We start from the raw sequence: 13,436 nt of genomic DNA on the forward strand, positions 1-13,436 counted from the left end.
CCTCAACTGACCACCTTATACAAAGATGGTAGCACAAAACTTTTGTGAGTAACCAACCAAACATTGGTCCAACTTAAAGCCCCAAGCATTGTGAGGAAGCCACCCCATGCCTGACACTGCCTGGATTGCCAGGAACCAGAAGCTAGATAGCCAAGAGACATAGGATAGAACCAAACCCAAGAGACAAACAAAGAAACAAAGGTCATGAACTCATTGCCATCAAGACTGAGGACTTAAGAAGCCACTGGTTAGGAGAGTTCATATCCTACACACAAAAGGGGAAGCTACACTTGACTTCTGCACACACTGTACAATGTGATTGTGTCTTACACACACACACACACACACACACACACACACACACACCTGATTTCTCAGAGTGTCCCTAAGTCACACTTACTCATAAGTTTGAAGGAAAATAAAGAAAATGTGTCTGTACAGCAACACCAGGCAGTAGAGAGCTGAGGGAAAGTCTTCAGTAACACACGTGCTAATGAAGGAGAGAGAACAGAGCCTCTTTGTTACGAGCATGAAAGACAGACCGAAGACTAAGACATCACAGGGTGTCTCTGGGCAAGACGGGAGCCCTCTTCTCTTCCTCCCCATCCACCTTGGCTGACAGAAGCCCAGATGTTCTTGGAGAAGGGAAAAAGTGTCTATTGGTTACTAGTTCTCAGATACAACCATTCCAGTACATTCCTTCACACCAGGAAGTGGATAGGGCCCTGAGAAGGGAAAGGATCAGTGGGGGTAGGAAAATGTGAGCTAAGTGGCACTGCATGGCTGGCTGTGTGGATCCTGAGTCCAGTGGGTTCTCTCTGGGTCTCTTGTGCTATGTAATTACAAATGAGAACTAAAGACTTCATTTCTCAAACTGGTGACAGAGACCCAGAACTGATGTGTGGTCCTTAGAGTTAACTATATATAATTCTTTTCCACTTCATCTTGTCAACATCTGAACTCTCATCTTTAAGAGACAGAAGCATTGTTTGACAGTGGACATCAAAAAGAGCTATATTCAAACAATAGGAGGAATGAAGAACTCAGACATGAGGCAAGTTGGTTTCTCTGCATAAAGTCAGAACAAGAAACAAAACCTCTAAAAAATGTCCTCCTGTTGCTCTGCCCTGAACACCACAGTGTAAGACCAGATACTGACTCTGTCCCTTGAACAACTTTTGTTCTAGGATTACTGAGCTTTTTATTAAACCTACATTTTTATTGGATTGATTCATTTTATGTTATATGCATTTTCTTTGCATATGTGTTTCATCTGTGCTTGATGCCCATGGAGGTCATAATGGCATTGGATGTCCTAGAACTGGAGTGACAGATCTTTGTAATCTACCATGTGGGTGCCAGAAATTGAACATGGATCTTAGCAGGGGCAGCAACTGCTCTTGACCACTGCACATCTCTCCAGCCCTACATAGTGTTATTGAAATTCAAAATGTTCAGAAAACAAACTTTTCAGTTTCTCAGAAGTTTCTCCCAATTCATTTCCTGGCTTGGGGTAAAAGAAGAGAAAATTCCCAGGATCCTGGAAACTCAGGCACTGTAATTAGGACCAGAAAATTTCTGGCTCAACAAATAACAGGGCCCCAGGGAGAGCACAGAGCAGGTGTCCAGGATGGAGATGTGCAGAAGGAGCCCTTTTCCCCTGGAGAAGCCAAACTCCTGATGGTGACATCATGTCAGTAGTGACAGCTGCTGTGGGCACAGGGCTCAGGGATGATAAAGAGTGTCTGCTGTGCTGCGAGGACGCCCACCCTGAGCCCTGCACAGACTCCGCAGGTGAGTGTTCCTTCATGTCACAGTGGACTGAAGCTGCCTTTCACCTTAACAGGGATGCTGTGAGGTAGGAAGGGTTAGGAGAGGTAGTTGAAGAGAAGGGTCTGGGTTCCTCTGCCACTGTGAAAGAGGAAGGTGACAAGATGCCAGGGAGAAAGGAGTCTCTTCTTTTACACCAGCCATCCAGAATTTGTTCCATATCCATGAAGGAGCCAAGTACAGCTGTATGTGGTGCCCTGGGCCAGAGATGCTCCTTACAGCCCAGGCAGGTACAGGAGACATGGGCTGAAATTTCAGCTTGAGTGTGGGAAGCTTTTCTTCGCTGCAGTTTCTCCAGGTTGTGTGTTTGTCCTCACGAGTGTGAAAGGTTTTGCTCAACAGTATCTCTTGTCTTATCCTTCTCAGAATGTGGGACATTGCCCTTCTTTGTTATGGTTTAGAGTTCCTGAAGTTTCATTCTTGGACTCAAAACATACCACAGGGTGCAATTACAGATAATTGTGGGGGAAACTGACATGAGACAAAAATCACAGAACAATTGCTATTAGGGCATGTTTAACACGGGGCAGGCATTATCCTAAGCTTCACGTGCCTTTCCTCCACTGAATCCTCACAATACACTTGAATGCTACAAAGCACTATCTATACATCAGTGAGTCTTAAAGAGACCAAGTGAAATGTTCAAAGCCCAGCCTATAGCAGTTGAGAACAGCAGGTTTTGACAGACAGGACAGCTGATTACAAAGCTTGAGCTGGTCAATTTACAATGTATCTTCTCTAGTTTACTGATTTCTCCTTCTCTTGTATCTGGACCTTGCATTCTGTCCACTTGTTCCATGACCCATTTCTGAAAGGAAACCCTGACTTGCTTAGTTTCACACAAATTGTTCTTTTTTATTTCTTACATACTGGAGGAGATTAAGGACCCTTATTAAATATATGTATAAATAACTATTCCCAATAACATACACACATGGCTGTGTGTGTGTGTGTGTGTGTGTGTGATTGTAGTTTTTCCAACTAAGTTATTATACTGTTGGAAATCAAAGACAATTTTATCTATCACTATAAATTTTTCTATTGACATCTCAGAGGTCACGTAGGTACATCTGAAAAGCTAACAAATTATAAGCAGATCAATATAGATGGATTTCAAGAGAAAATAAAGAATTGCTGCTAAGTTTCTTGAAGGACAGCCCATGTCCATCACTAACTTGGTTGAAGGGTAGACGCCCACATCATTGCACAAGTGAGGACATGCTAAATCCTTATCAAATGAGCCATCCAGAGTAAATTGACTTCTCCAGGATACTGAGCTTTTTCAATCTTCAGGAAAAATCCCAATCAAATGACTGTTCAAATTACTTTATCACTTCGTCTCTGAAATTAAAGTGCAGTTTTAAAACCAACAGTTTCATTGAGCACTCTACAATCTTTTTTATTATTATTTTTATTAATTACAGTTTATTCACTTTGTATCCCACCCCCCACGCACCTTCCTCTTTCCTCCCCTCTCAGTTGCACCCTCTCTCTTCTCAAAATGAATCCCTATTCCAGTCCACTGGTAAGGGAGATCTTCCTCCCCTTCCCTCTGATTCTGGTCCATCAGGTCCCATCAAGAGTGGCTGCACTGTCTTCTTCAGTGGCCTGGCAAGGCTGCTCCCCTCTCAGGGGGAAGTGATCAGAGAGAAGGCTAATCAGTTCATGTCAGAGACAGTTCCTTTCCCCATCACCATGGAGGCCAATTGGATACTGAACCGCCATAGGCTACCTATAACCTTTTGAGCAGGCACTATGCTAATACAAAGTATATACAAACAAGGGTCTCTGAGGCCTTCTCACTGCCCAGTGAAGGAAGGGAGAAGATAAACAGGCAACATAGCATTCTGAGGTCAGAAACTTAAGTGCTAAAATTCTTAGCAGGTGCTATAAGACATGGTACTTGGGCAAAATCAGCATTGTATACAGCATAGATACATGTGGAAAGGTAAGCACAACTTTTAACCTTTTTGTTTGTTTGTTTGTTTTTGTAAAATGTTCAAACTAATTTAGACCTGATTTTTATTATGGATGAGATGTCGAATTGTCCACAATTCGATGAAATTCAAGGTTGAATTTCAGATGAAAATCAAGGTTGTTATTTGTTTTGTGAGAGGTGAAACAAATGGAGATTCTACCCATAAAGTTGGGGAACACAATTTTTACCAGACTTAGTCCCATATAGAGAACAGTGATCTAGCAGTTCATACCCTGACTAAGTCTCTAACCTCTACATAATTTATGGTCAAAGGGCTTGAGAAGAGGAGAATACCATATCATCTCCATTGAGAAACTTGTCCACTTGACCAAGTTCACCTTTGTGAGAAGCTGCAAGTTTTTTTTATTATTTTAAGAACTATTTGGGTGATGGTTGCATATGGGGCAATGAAGAGGATCAGGATTAAGCACAATCACATCCCAGAGGCATGATGTCATACTGGGGGAGAGGAGGAAAAATTGAGGAGCCTGTTAGGCTAATATTTAGGACTGCATTGACTGGAAAACTGACAGAGTGATGCCATGCATTTAGCTTCTGTCTGGGAAGACTATGATCATATGATCTTGAGGGATGAAGTACTGTCATGAAAGGCAGGACACTATCAAGTTTATGCACTGATGGTAGGTTTCATAATTTCTATGAGAAGGAAAGGATAAGAAGAAAACAAAAAAAAATCAAAAAGGACATCAGACACAGTGATCAGGCATCATAAAGTAAAGAACCATATCTGTTTATATAGTTGAGGCCATTCTTTTATATGAGTAAGCAGAGATAATACTACATTTATTTCTCAGAAGATGTTTTCCTAGTGCTGTGTATCAAGTCAGAAGATGAAGTTGAATAACATTACCCAGGCAATAGTCTTCTTTTCTCTTTTTGGACCTGGAATTGTAGGAAATGTCTTGGTAATTGTGAGACATATGTATACTTATGTTTGGGGGATTGAGAAAAAGCCTGTAGACCTTATTCTCACACACTTGGCGTTTTGTAATATAATGATTATTTGTAGCACAGTGATCAGAGATATAGCCACAGTGTTTTATTTTAGAAACTTCCTAGGAGATGTTGGCTGTAAAGCTGTGGTTTATCTGGCAAGGATGGCACGGGGCCTCTCCATCTGCACCACCTGTCTCCTCAGTGTGATCCAGGCTGTCACCATCAGTCCCAGGACCACCATTTGGACAAAACTCAAACCGGAGACAGCATGGCAAGTTTTTCCCTGTCTCCTCCTCTTTTGGGCTGTTAATATTCTCATAAGCTCTAATTTGCTCTGCTACATCAAATCAGGCAACGGCTTGAACATGTCTGAAGCTGAAACATTCACTGGACATTGCTATATGCTACCCTCCAGGAACATAGTTAAGTGGCTTTTCCTCTCTCTCATGACTCTTCGTGATGTCATCTTTCAGAGCCTGATGGGCTGGAGCAGTGGGTTCATGGCTTTCCATCTGTATAAGCATCACAAGCATGTCCTCTACCTCTACAGTTCCAGACAGCCCTCCTCCAGAAAGAACTCTCCTCCAGAAATCAGAGCTACATGGAGTGTTCTGATTCTTATGACCTGTTTCCTTTTCTTCTATTGGGCAGATTTTATTATCTCCTTCTACACAGGTTTCACAGTGACACATGATTCTCTTGTACTAAGTATTAAAACATTGTTAGAACTTGGTTATGCTAGTTTCAGCCCCTATGTTCTGATCAGCAGAGATATCCGTGTTCCTAATGTCTTCCGTGCTCACTGAGAAGTGTTGACATTATATTCCACATCTATATAAGCTAAAGAGAAGTACACTGTAAACTATTTTGTTATGATGACTTTTAGAAGTGGGGTCCTAATGTTTGTGGCATAGGCTGACCTGGCAGTCTGTATGTAGCACAGGCTGATCTTGAGGTGCCTTGGGATATCAAATGCTGGAATTACAGGTATTCCTCACCAAACTGCCATTTGCCATAATATATATTACATCATTAAATTAAACTTTATAAAAATATATTTCATTTTCTTAAGAAGTCTGTCGTTACACAATCTTAAGTTTAGTGTTTCCTGAAATGTGGACAGCAGATTCTTACAATTTTCCTATTCAGCCATTCCTGTTATGTAACTTTTCTCTTCTCATTGTTACTGGGGAAAATCCTTAGGTAACACTACTGTCAGCAATTAGTATTTTATTTTCTCCGCAAAAGCTAAAGTATGAGAGCAAAAGAGTGTAGGAGGAAGTGAGGCAGTGACCATTATCTGAGCTGAGCTTGTCCAGATGAGTGAAGAGGACAGTGAGACAAGTGAACTCACCACAGCAAGGCAGTTTGAGTCAACAAGTATATGAGCTAACTAGATTCCAGAACTGCTAAGAAAGCTAGTGTTGATGCAGTGGGACAATTATAATCAGGTTAGACCATAAAGTAACACGATAGGACACTGGAAAACAGACGCTCTCAAAGGATGTCAAAGGATGAGGTCTGGAGACCACGCTCCTTGCCAGACCTCACTGACACACTTAAATATAAATACATTGCTGACAGATGGTTTACACTGGGTCCCAGTCACTCACTGTGGCTGGTACTGAATATCACAGTGTCTGCTAGGTCACTTTGTCCTCTGAATCCCAGACTCCACCTTCACTCATGCTGTGAGTCTAGATATGCTTGGTGAAGCCAAGGTGACACAGATTCGCCCAGCAGCAGGACATTGGTGCCTAGAACCCCACCACATCCAATGCAGGAGGACCCAGGAAGTCCAGGAATTGCATTGACTGGGAGTTCTCAAGACACTATGCATTCAAGTTGTCTCCTGGCTGCTCTGAGCTATGGAGTGCCTCTCCTGAAGGGATACAGGAGCATTAGGGGATGTTCATCAAAGCTGTCCATCAGCTCCCTGCAGTTCCTCCCCAAGATAAAAAGAAAAGCCCAAACCTTTCTTGCAGGGAGTGGGGTTGAACTACTCTCTCTGCAGCTAAGTACTGTGCCTGGAGGGGAGCCAAGCGGCCTGTGTTCCTTCCCTGGGCCAAGAGCTGAGACTCTCCAGAGGATTGCAAGAGATAAACCAGACTATGGATGTCTGAAATCCTCCTAAAATAAAGTCAGATCTTAATGTTTTATAATATACATTAAAGGCCATTATTATAGTTAGATCCTATATCAATGGCCTGAGTAGGGAGGCTCACCTGAAGAATTGTTCTATCTTGACTGATGTCGGGAGACCCACCCCGATTGTGGGTGGCCCCTGAAGGTAAGAATCCAGGTTAAAAGTGTGTGTCAGAGGGAAGGACATTCTGCCTTGTGCTGCTTGGCCTTCCCTTACATCTCTAGGTTAGTTTGCTCTGTGGCTGGGGCTGGGGCTGATTCCTTTGCTGAGAGCAGAAGCAGTGGCTCTCTAGGAAACTTCCAGGCTTCTGGAGCCACAATGGGACCACTGAGCACATGACCTGTAGAGTAATGAGCAGTCATGGCCCCCACGGTGTGACAGCTGTGGAGAAACTAGTCTGACTGTTGAGGTACCTACCCAGAAGGACCAAGTAAAATACTGGGTCTCATCGTCTCCTGTGTGATTTATCTCTTGTTACTAATTTAAAGCTGACTGAATACATTTTAGCATTATTTGGGTATATATACCATATATTATATTACAAATACATATGACTATTTTTCATCCTCTTGATTCTGTTCCTGTAGAGAACCCTGGCTAAAACAGCCACCTGCCCAGAGTGTTGAGGTAGATGCAGGGCTGGGGAGAAGGGCTGTCTCTCAAATGACCTCATGTTTGTTTTCACACAGCATGCCCACAGTCTTCCTTATGGAGTGGACGATGTGGTGAAAAAGAGACTTCAGTACCTCACCTGACAGCTCTATTCAAAGACATTTTAATCTTTGCAATTTCTCTTGTATTATTAAAAATAAAAGTGGTGGATAATTAGCCTTCTTTAGGAATCTGAAATCTCGCAGATAAGCTAAATCAGCATATCCACCAGCTCCTTTGTTATCAGTTGATGTAAGGTGACAGCTCCCTAAATCTCAGTGAATCCCCAGGGTACAGGGCAATATACCCCACATTACCATGTGTGCACTAGATCCACAGAATTACTCCACCTGAGGACAGCCTGGCACATGTGCCCATCAGCTTCCTGTCCAAGAGAAGCACAAATCTGCGTTTTACTTCTGTGCCCTCAGTGGGTATGAGTACAGGTTTTTGTTTTTTCATGTATCCCTAGCCTGGTTTGTGAAAGCAGGTTTACCTGGAAAAACATGTCTCTGGACTTTTCCACCTGCTCTTTCTCTTCCTTGTGGTCCAGCCTGTCACCATCAGTCCCAGGACCATCCCTTGGAGAATATTTCAACCACAGATTACACAACAACTTCTTGCCTCCTTACTTCTCTTTAACCTTCTGATGAGCTACAAATCTCTCCAATGTATCCAGAAGTCTGTCATATGGTCAGATCTGGCATGGCAATGCATTATGGGTATTGTACTAACCTACTGTCATTGTTGTGCACAGTTTGTGATAAGGTCACAGATTTAGTACGGATTATAATTTTTTTCATCACAATTTATTCATTATATATTCTAATTGAAGCCCCCTCCCTCAACTCCCCCAGTACCACCCTCCCTCCCTCTTCCCTTTATCACCTTTCCCTAGTCTATTCAAAGGGGGAGTTCTCCACTATTGTCATCTGTCCGGACTATAATGTCTTAAAGCGCCTAGCAAGGCAACTGTCTCTGAGACAAACTTGAGATTGCCCTGGAAGACAAGGAGGGTGAATATCATTTAGACAGATGTATTAAAGGTGCTAGCAGGACAACTATCTCTGAAAAACTTGAGATTGCTCTGGGAAGTGAAGGAGGGTGAGTGGCATCTAGACAGATAATGAAGTAAGAGGTTTTCTCTTCTCCTCTTACTCCCTCTTTGTCCTCCCACTCTTTCCTCTTTCCCATAACCCATTGCCATCCCCTATCTCTTCTTCCTCATTCTCTTTGTGATGTAATGTTTCAGTTTCATGAGTTTGAGTAGTAAGTCAATGATACTCTACAATGGTACATATAAAGGTCAATGATACCTGTATAGACATCACAGGTATGTCTTCTATCTTTTTTAATTAAACCTTTATATTTGTATTATTTGAAGTTTACTCACTTTGTATCTCAGCTGTATCCCCCTTCCTCATTCCCTCCCAATTCTACCCTCCATGTCTCATCTCCTCCCATGTCAGTCTCCAAGTCCACTGATAGGAGAGGTTCTCCTCCCATTCCATCTGACCCTAGCCTTTCAGGTCTCATCAGGACTGGCTGAAATGTCCTCCTCTGTGGCCTGGTAAGGCTGTTCCTCTGGGGGGGGGAGGTGACCAAAAACCAGCCATTGAGTTCATGTCAGAGACAGTCCCTGTTCCCCTTACTAGGAACCCACTTGGATACTGAGCTGCTATTGGCTACATCTGAGCAGGGGTTCTAGGTTATATCCATGAATGGTCCTTGGTTGGAGTATCAGTCTCAGAAAAGACCCCTGTGCCCAGATTTTTTGGTTCTCTTTCTCTCCTTGTGGAGCTCCTGTCCTCTCCAGGTCTTACTACCTTCCCCTTCTTTCATAAGATTCCCTGCACTATGCTCAAAGTTTGGTTAGGAGTCTCAGCATCTGCTTTTATACACTGCTGGGTAGAGTCTTTCAGGGGCCCTCTGTGGTAGGCTTCTGTCCTCTTTCCTGTTTTCTCCTTCTTCCAATGTCCATCACATCTGAGTAAGGGCTAATCGTCTTACCCAGGGTCCTCATTCTTCCTTAGCTTCTTTAGGTATACAGATTTTAGTATGATTATCGTATATTGCATATTTAATATCCACTCATAAGTGAATATATACCATGTGTGTCTTTCTTCTTCTGAGATACCTCACTCAGGATGATCTTATCTAGTTCCCACCATTTGCCTGCAAATTTCATGATTTCTTTGTTTTAATTGCTGAGTAGTATTCCATTGTGTAAATGTACCACAATTTCTGAATCCATTCCTCAATTGAGGGACATCTGGGTTATTTCCAGGTTATGGCTATTACGAATAAAGATGCTATAAACATGGTTGAAGAAATGTCCTTGTTGTGTACTTGAGCATATTTTCGATATATGCCTAGGAGTAATACAGCTGGGTTTTGAGGAAGTGCTATTCCTAATTACCTGAGAAAGCACCAGATGGCTTTCTAAACAGATTGGAGAAGTTTACATTCTCACCAGCATTGGGGGAGGGTTCCCCTTCCTACAAAACCTCTTCAGAATGTATTGACACTTGAATTTTTCATCTTAGCCATTCTGATAGGTGTAAGGTGAAATCTCAGGATCGTTTTGATTTGAATCTCCTTGATGACTAAGGACACTGAGCATTTCTTTAAGTGTTTCTCTTCCATTTTACATTCCTCTACAGAGCATTCTCTGTTTATCTCTGTAACCCAGAAGGAAGAAAAATATTTTCATCTCCTTATCATTGTTCTTTCTATGAAGACTCTATCAAGGGAGCCTCATTGTGCCCTGCAAGCCGAATCTTTCTTCAGGGCCTCTGCATGTGGTTCTCTGTCCCTGGGGTTAACAATACTTCTAATAAACTTCTTACTCTGAGGAAAAAAATCCATCTCAGTGTCACCCTTGAGTCCTAAACCTGAAACCATTTGCTACCTTCATACATTCTTCTACATCATTAAATGTTAGACCATTTCTAAAACTTAGCTCTGCTGTTCTCAGCCCCTTTGTCCTAATCAGCAGTTATATTGGTATTGCTAAATGATGAGGGGTTCCCTGACACATGCATCAGTTACTGTTTGCTCATATTCCTCTGTGAATTAGAAGTATATATTACAAATTGCTTTGTCCTAATGATCTAATATAGCAAGTGTTTAAGTTAATCAAGGCTTTTAAAAATAGCTTTTCCATGTTTCCCCCCTCTTCTGATATCCATCCCCTTTCCCTTTATGAAGGAAGTATGAGCATCTAACCCAGAGTCCTCCTTCTTGATTAGCTTCTTTGGGTGTACAGAAAACGGGAACAGGACAAGAGCCTACCACAGAGGGCCTCTGAAAGATCCTACCCTGCAGAGTATCAAAGCAGATGCTGAGACTCACAGCCAAACTTTGGGCAAAGTGCAGGGACTCTTATTAAAGAAGGGGGAGATAAACAGACTGGAGAGGGCAGGAGCTCCACAAGGAGAGCAACAGAACCAAAAAATCTGGGGTGTTTTCTGAGACTGATCAACCATGGGCCATTTATGGAGATAACCCAGAACCCCTACACACATGTAACATGTGGCAGCTCAGTGTCCAAGTAGGTTCCCTAGTAATGGGAATAGGGATTATCTGTGACATCAACTCAGTGGCCTGCTCTTTGATCACCTCCCCTTCATGAAGGTGCAGTCTTACCAGGCCACAGAGAATGACAATGCAGGCACTCCTGATGAGCTCTGATAGACGAGGATCAGATGGTAGGGGAGGAGAACTTCCCCTATCAGTGGCTGGGGGAGGGGCATGAGTGGAGAAGAGGGAGGAAGAGTGGGAATGGGAGGGGAAGAGGGATGGAGCTACAGCTAGAAAACAAAGGGAATAAATTATAATTAATAAAAACAAAATATAATAATAAAAAAACAAAAAATAGCTTTTCATCTTTTTTAAGTGGTGCTAGGTGATCTAAGACTTACTCAAAGTTAACAGAAAGCTGGAAGGACAGATTGTTGTCTATCTCCCACTCCACTGTGTCCATCCCGTAGTTTTGCATCTCTTGCTTACTTGGGGAAAACAGTGGAGATGACCCCATTGTTAGGAAGCTAGAGCTACAAATAAAGGAGGAACAGCTCATGATTGTCCACATTTAAACCCTCTCAATGGACCTCCATAGTTATCAGGTGATGAAGTTTCCCTAATAGGAAGTACATCCTATTTTCACCAGCTCTCCCAGGAGCACTGAGCATGAGACCATCGGAGAACATGGGATGTCATAATGTAATTGTCCTGGCAGGAGAGCAGATGTTCTTCAGAGATACATGGATCCTTTTCACTGACACCATACTGATGCAATAAACCCAAACATTTGCCCAGAAGTCAGTCCTACCCTTGGGGAGGGGAAAGACTGAAGCTGACAGAGGGGAAAATTGCCTTCCCAGAGCGGGTTCACACAGTTCTGATGACACATACATTTTACTTTTATTGTCTTTGTTATAAATTGTAACATTGCTGCAGGGAAGGGAGAGAGAAAGAATCTTTTTCTTTCTGGTTTTGTCAAACCATAAATAAATCCATTTGCTTTGTCAGCTTGTTTCCTAATTTTCTTAGGGAAACAGTTTTACGAAACTTTTTGAAGTTTTTCCTGTGTGTGTGGGATTTGAATGTGTATGTGCATGTTTGGGAGTAGGTGGGCACACATGTATGTGAGGTGGCACACATTTAAATGTATGCTCATCTGCATGAATAAGACTGAAGTACAGGTCAGGATTTCTCCATGTTCTACAATTTTGAGTCAGGATCTTTCAAACAAAGAGCACACCAAATGACTAATCTCACTACCAGACTTCTGGGGAGAGCCTATCCTTGTTTTTCTCAGGCTGGAATTACAGACCAGCAGCCACCCCTCCAGGCACTGAAGTGAGGTGGCACTCACACTTGGAAGCTAAGAACTGTAACCACCAAGCCATCTTCCCGGCCAGGTCTAGTCATCTAAGTCCCACCCTGTTACCGGTAATATCCTTTAGATGAGCTCAGCTTTGGGAACAAATAGGAGGCCAGCAGGAACACCTCAGCGTGTTCTGTCTGCAGGTGGACAACCTTCTAAGGCAGGGGCAGAGCAGAGGTCAGTCTTTGGTTCATCCTAGCTTGATGCCTGACTTGGTGGCCAAATCTGTCCCATGATAGGACTCATAAAAATCAAATCCTATCAAATCCTGGAAGCCCATCGTGGGAGGAAGAAGACAGAGACCTGCAAACTGTAATTCACACACAGACCTGCCCTGCAGTGCATGGAATAGGCAGGCCATAGACAGCAGCTCACCTACATGCATTGCAGCATAGATGAAGAATGTCACCCAAGGTCCTGCCAGCTGTGTGGCCAGCTTGCAATGAGATACACTTTAGTGTGCAAGGTTTTGGTGGGCAGATTGGAGACAATGAGAAGTAGAGCAGCTTGACCACTATGAAGAGAGATGGAACTGGAGACTCAAGGGAGGAGAGGAGTAGCTTCTTGTTAGTGGCTAGTTCTGCCACCGAGGGAGAGGGTAAGGTCCTAGCCCGGGCTACCACTGAGGGCCACGTCTGAGTCTGTGACTATGCAGTGGCAGGGGTCCCGGTCAGGTGGTTTTTAATGTCTGTGGTTTTAATGTCTGTGGCTCATATTACCATTAGAGAGCATGGGGATGTCCATGTTTGGGACAGCTTCTGGGGACCATGTGACTGTCCAGGGGCTTAAGTGGCCCAGCCCCTAACTGGATATGGTGCTCTGGAGCACTGACCCATCTTTCACTCTCTCTGCAGAGTGGGCCCTGCACCTTTTCTAGGGACCACAGTAGAGCAAGCAGTGGTGAATGGGAGAGGGGTTGGGGGCTGAGCCAGCCCTGAGGGTGAGAGTGCAAGAAAGCTGGCCCCACCACTGGACTGCCTTGA

The 13,436-nt window shown here is 43.3% G+C and overlaps 1 protein-coding gene across 1 annotated transcript; it reads left to right on the plus strand.

The window, feature by feature from the left end:
* Nucleotides 1–4,659: 4,659 nt before the first annotated feature.
* LOC110562768 (putative vomeronasal receptor-like protein 4) lies at nt 4,660–5,571 on the plus strand. Its single transcript, XM_021659647.1, has one exon. The coding sequence runs from the start codon at nt 4,660–4,662 to the stop codon at nt 5,569–5,571; it is 912 nt and encodes a 303-aa protein (XP_021515322.1).
* The last annotated feature ends 7,865 nt before the right edge of the window (nt 5,572–13,436 follow it).

This window comes from Meriones unguiculatus, chromosome 19 (genome assembly GCF_030254825.1).
Source record: "Meriones unguiculatus strain TT.TT164.6M chromosome 19, Bangor_MerUng_6.1, whole genome shotgun sequence".
Classification (NCBI taxonomy): Eukaryota; Metazoa; Chordata; class Mammalia; order Rodentia; family Muridae; genus Meriones; species Meriones unguiculatus.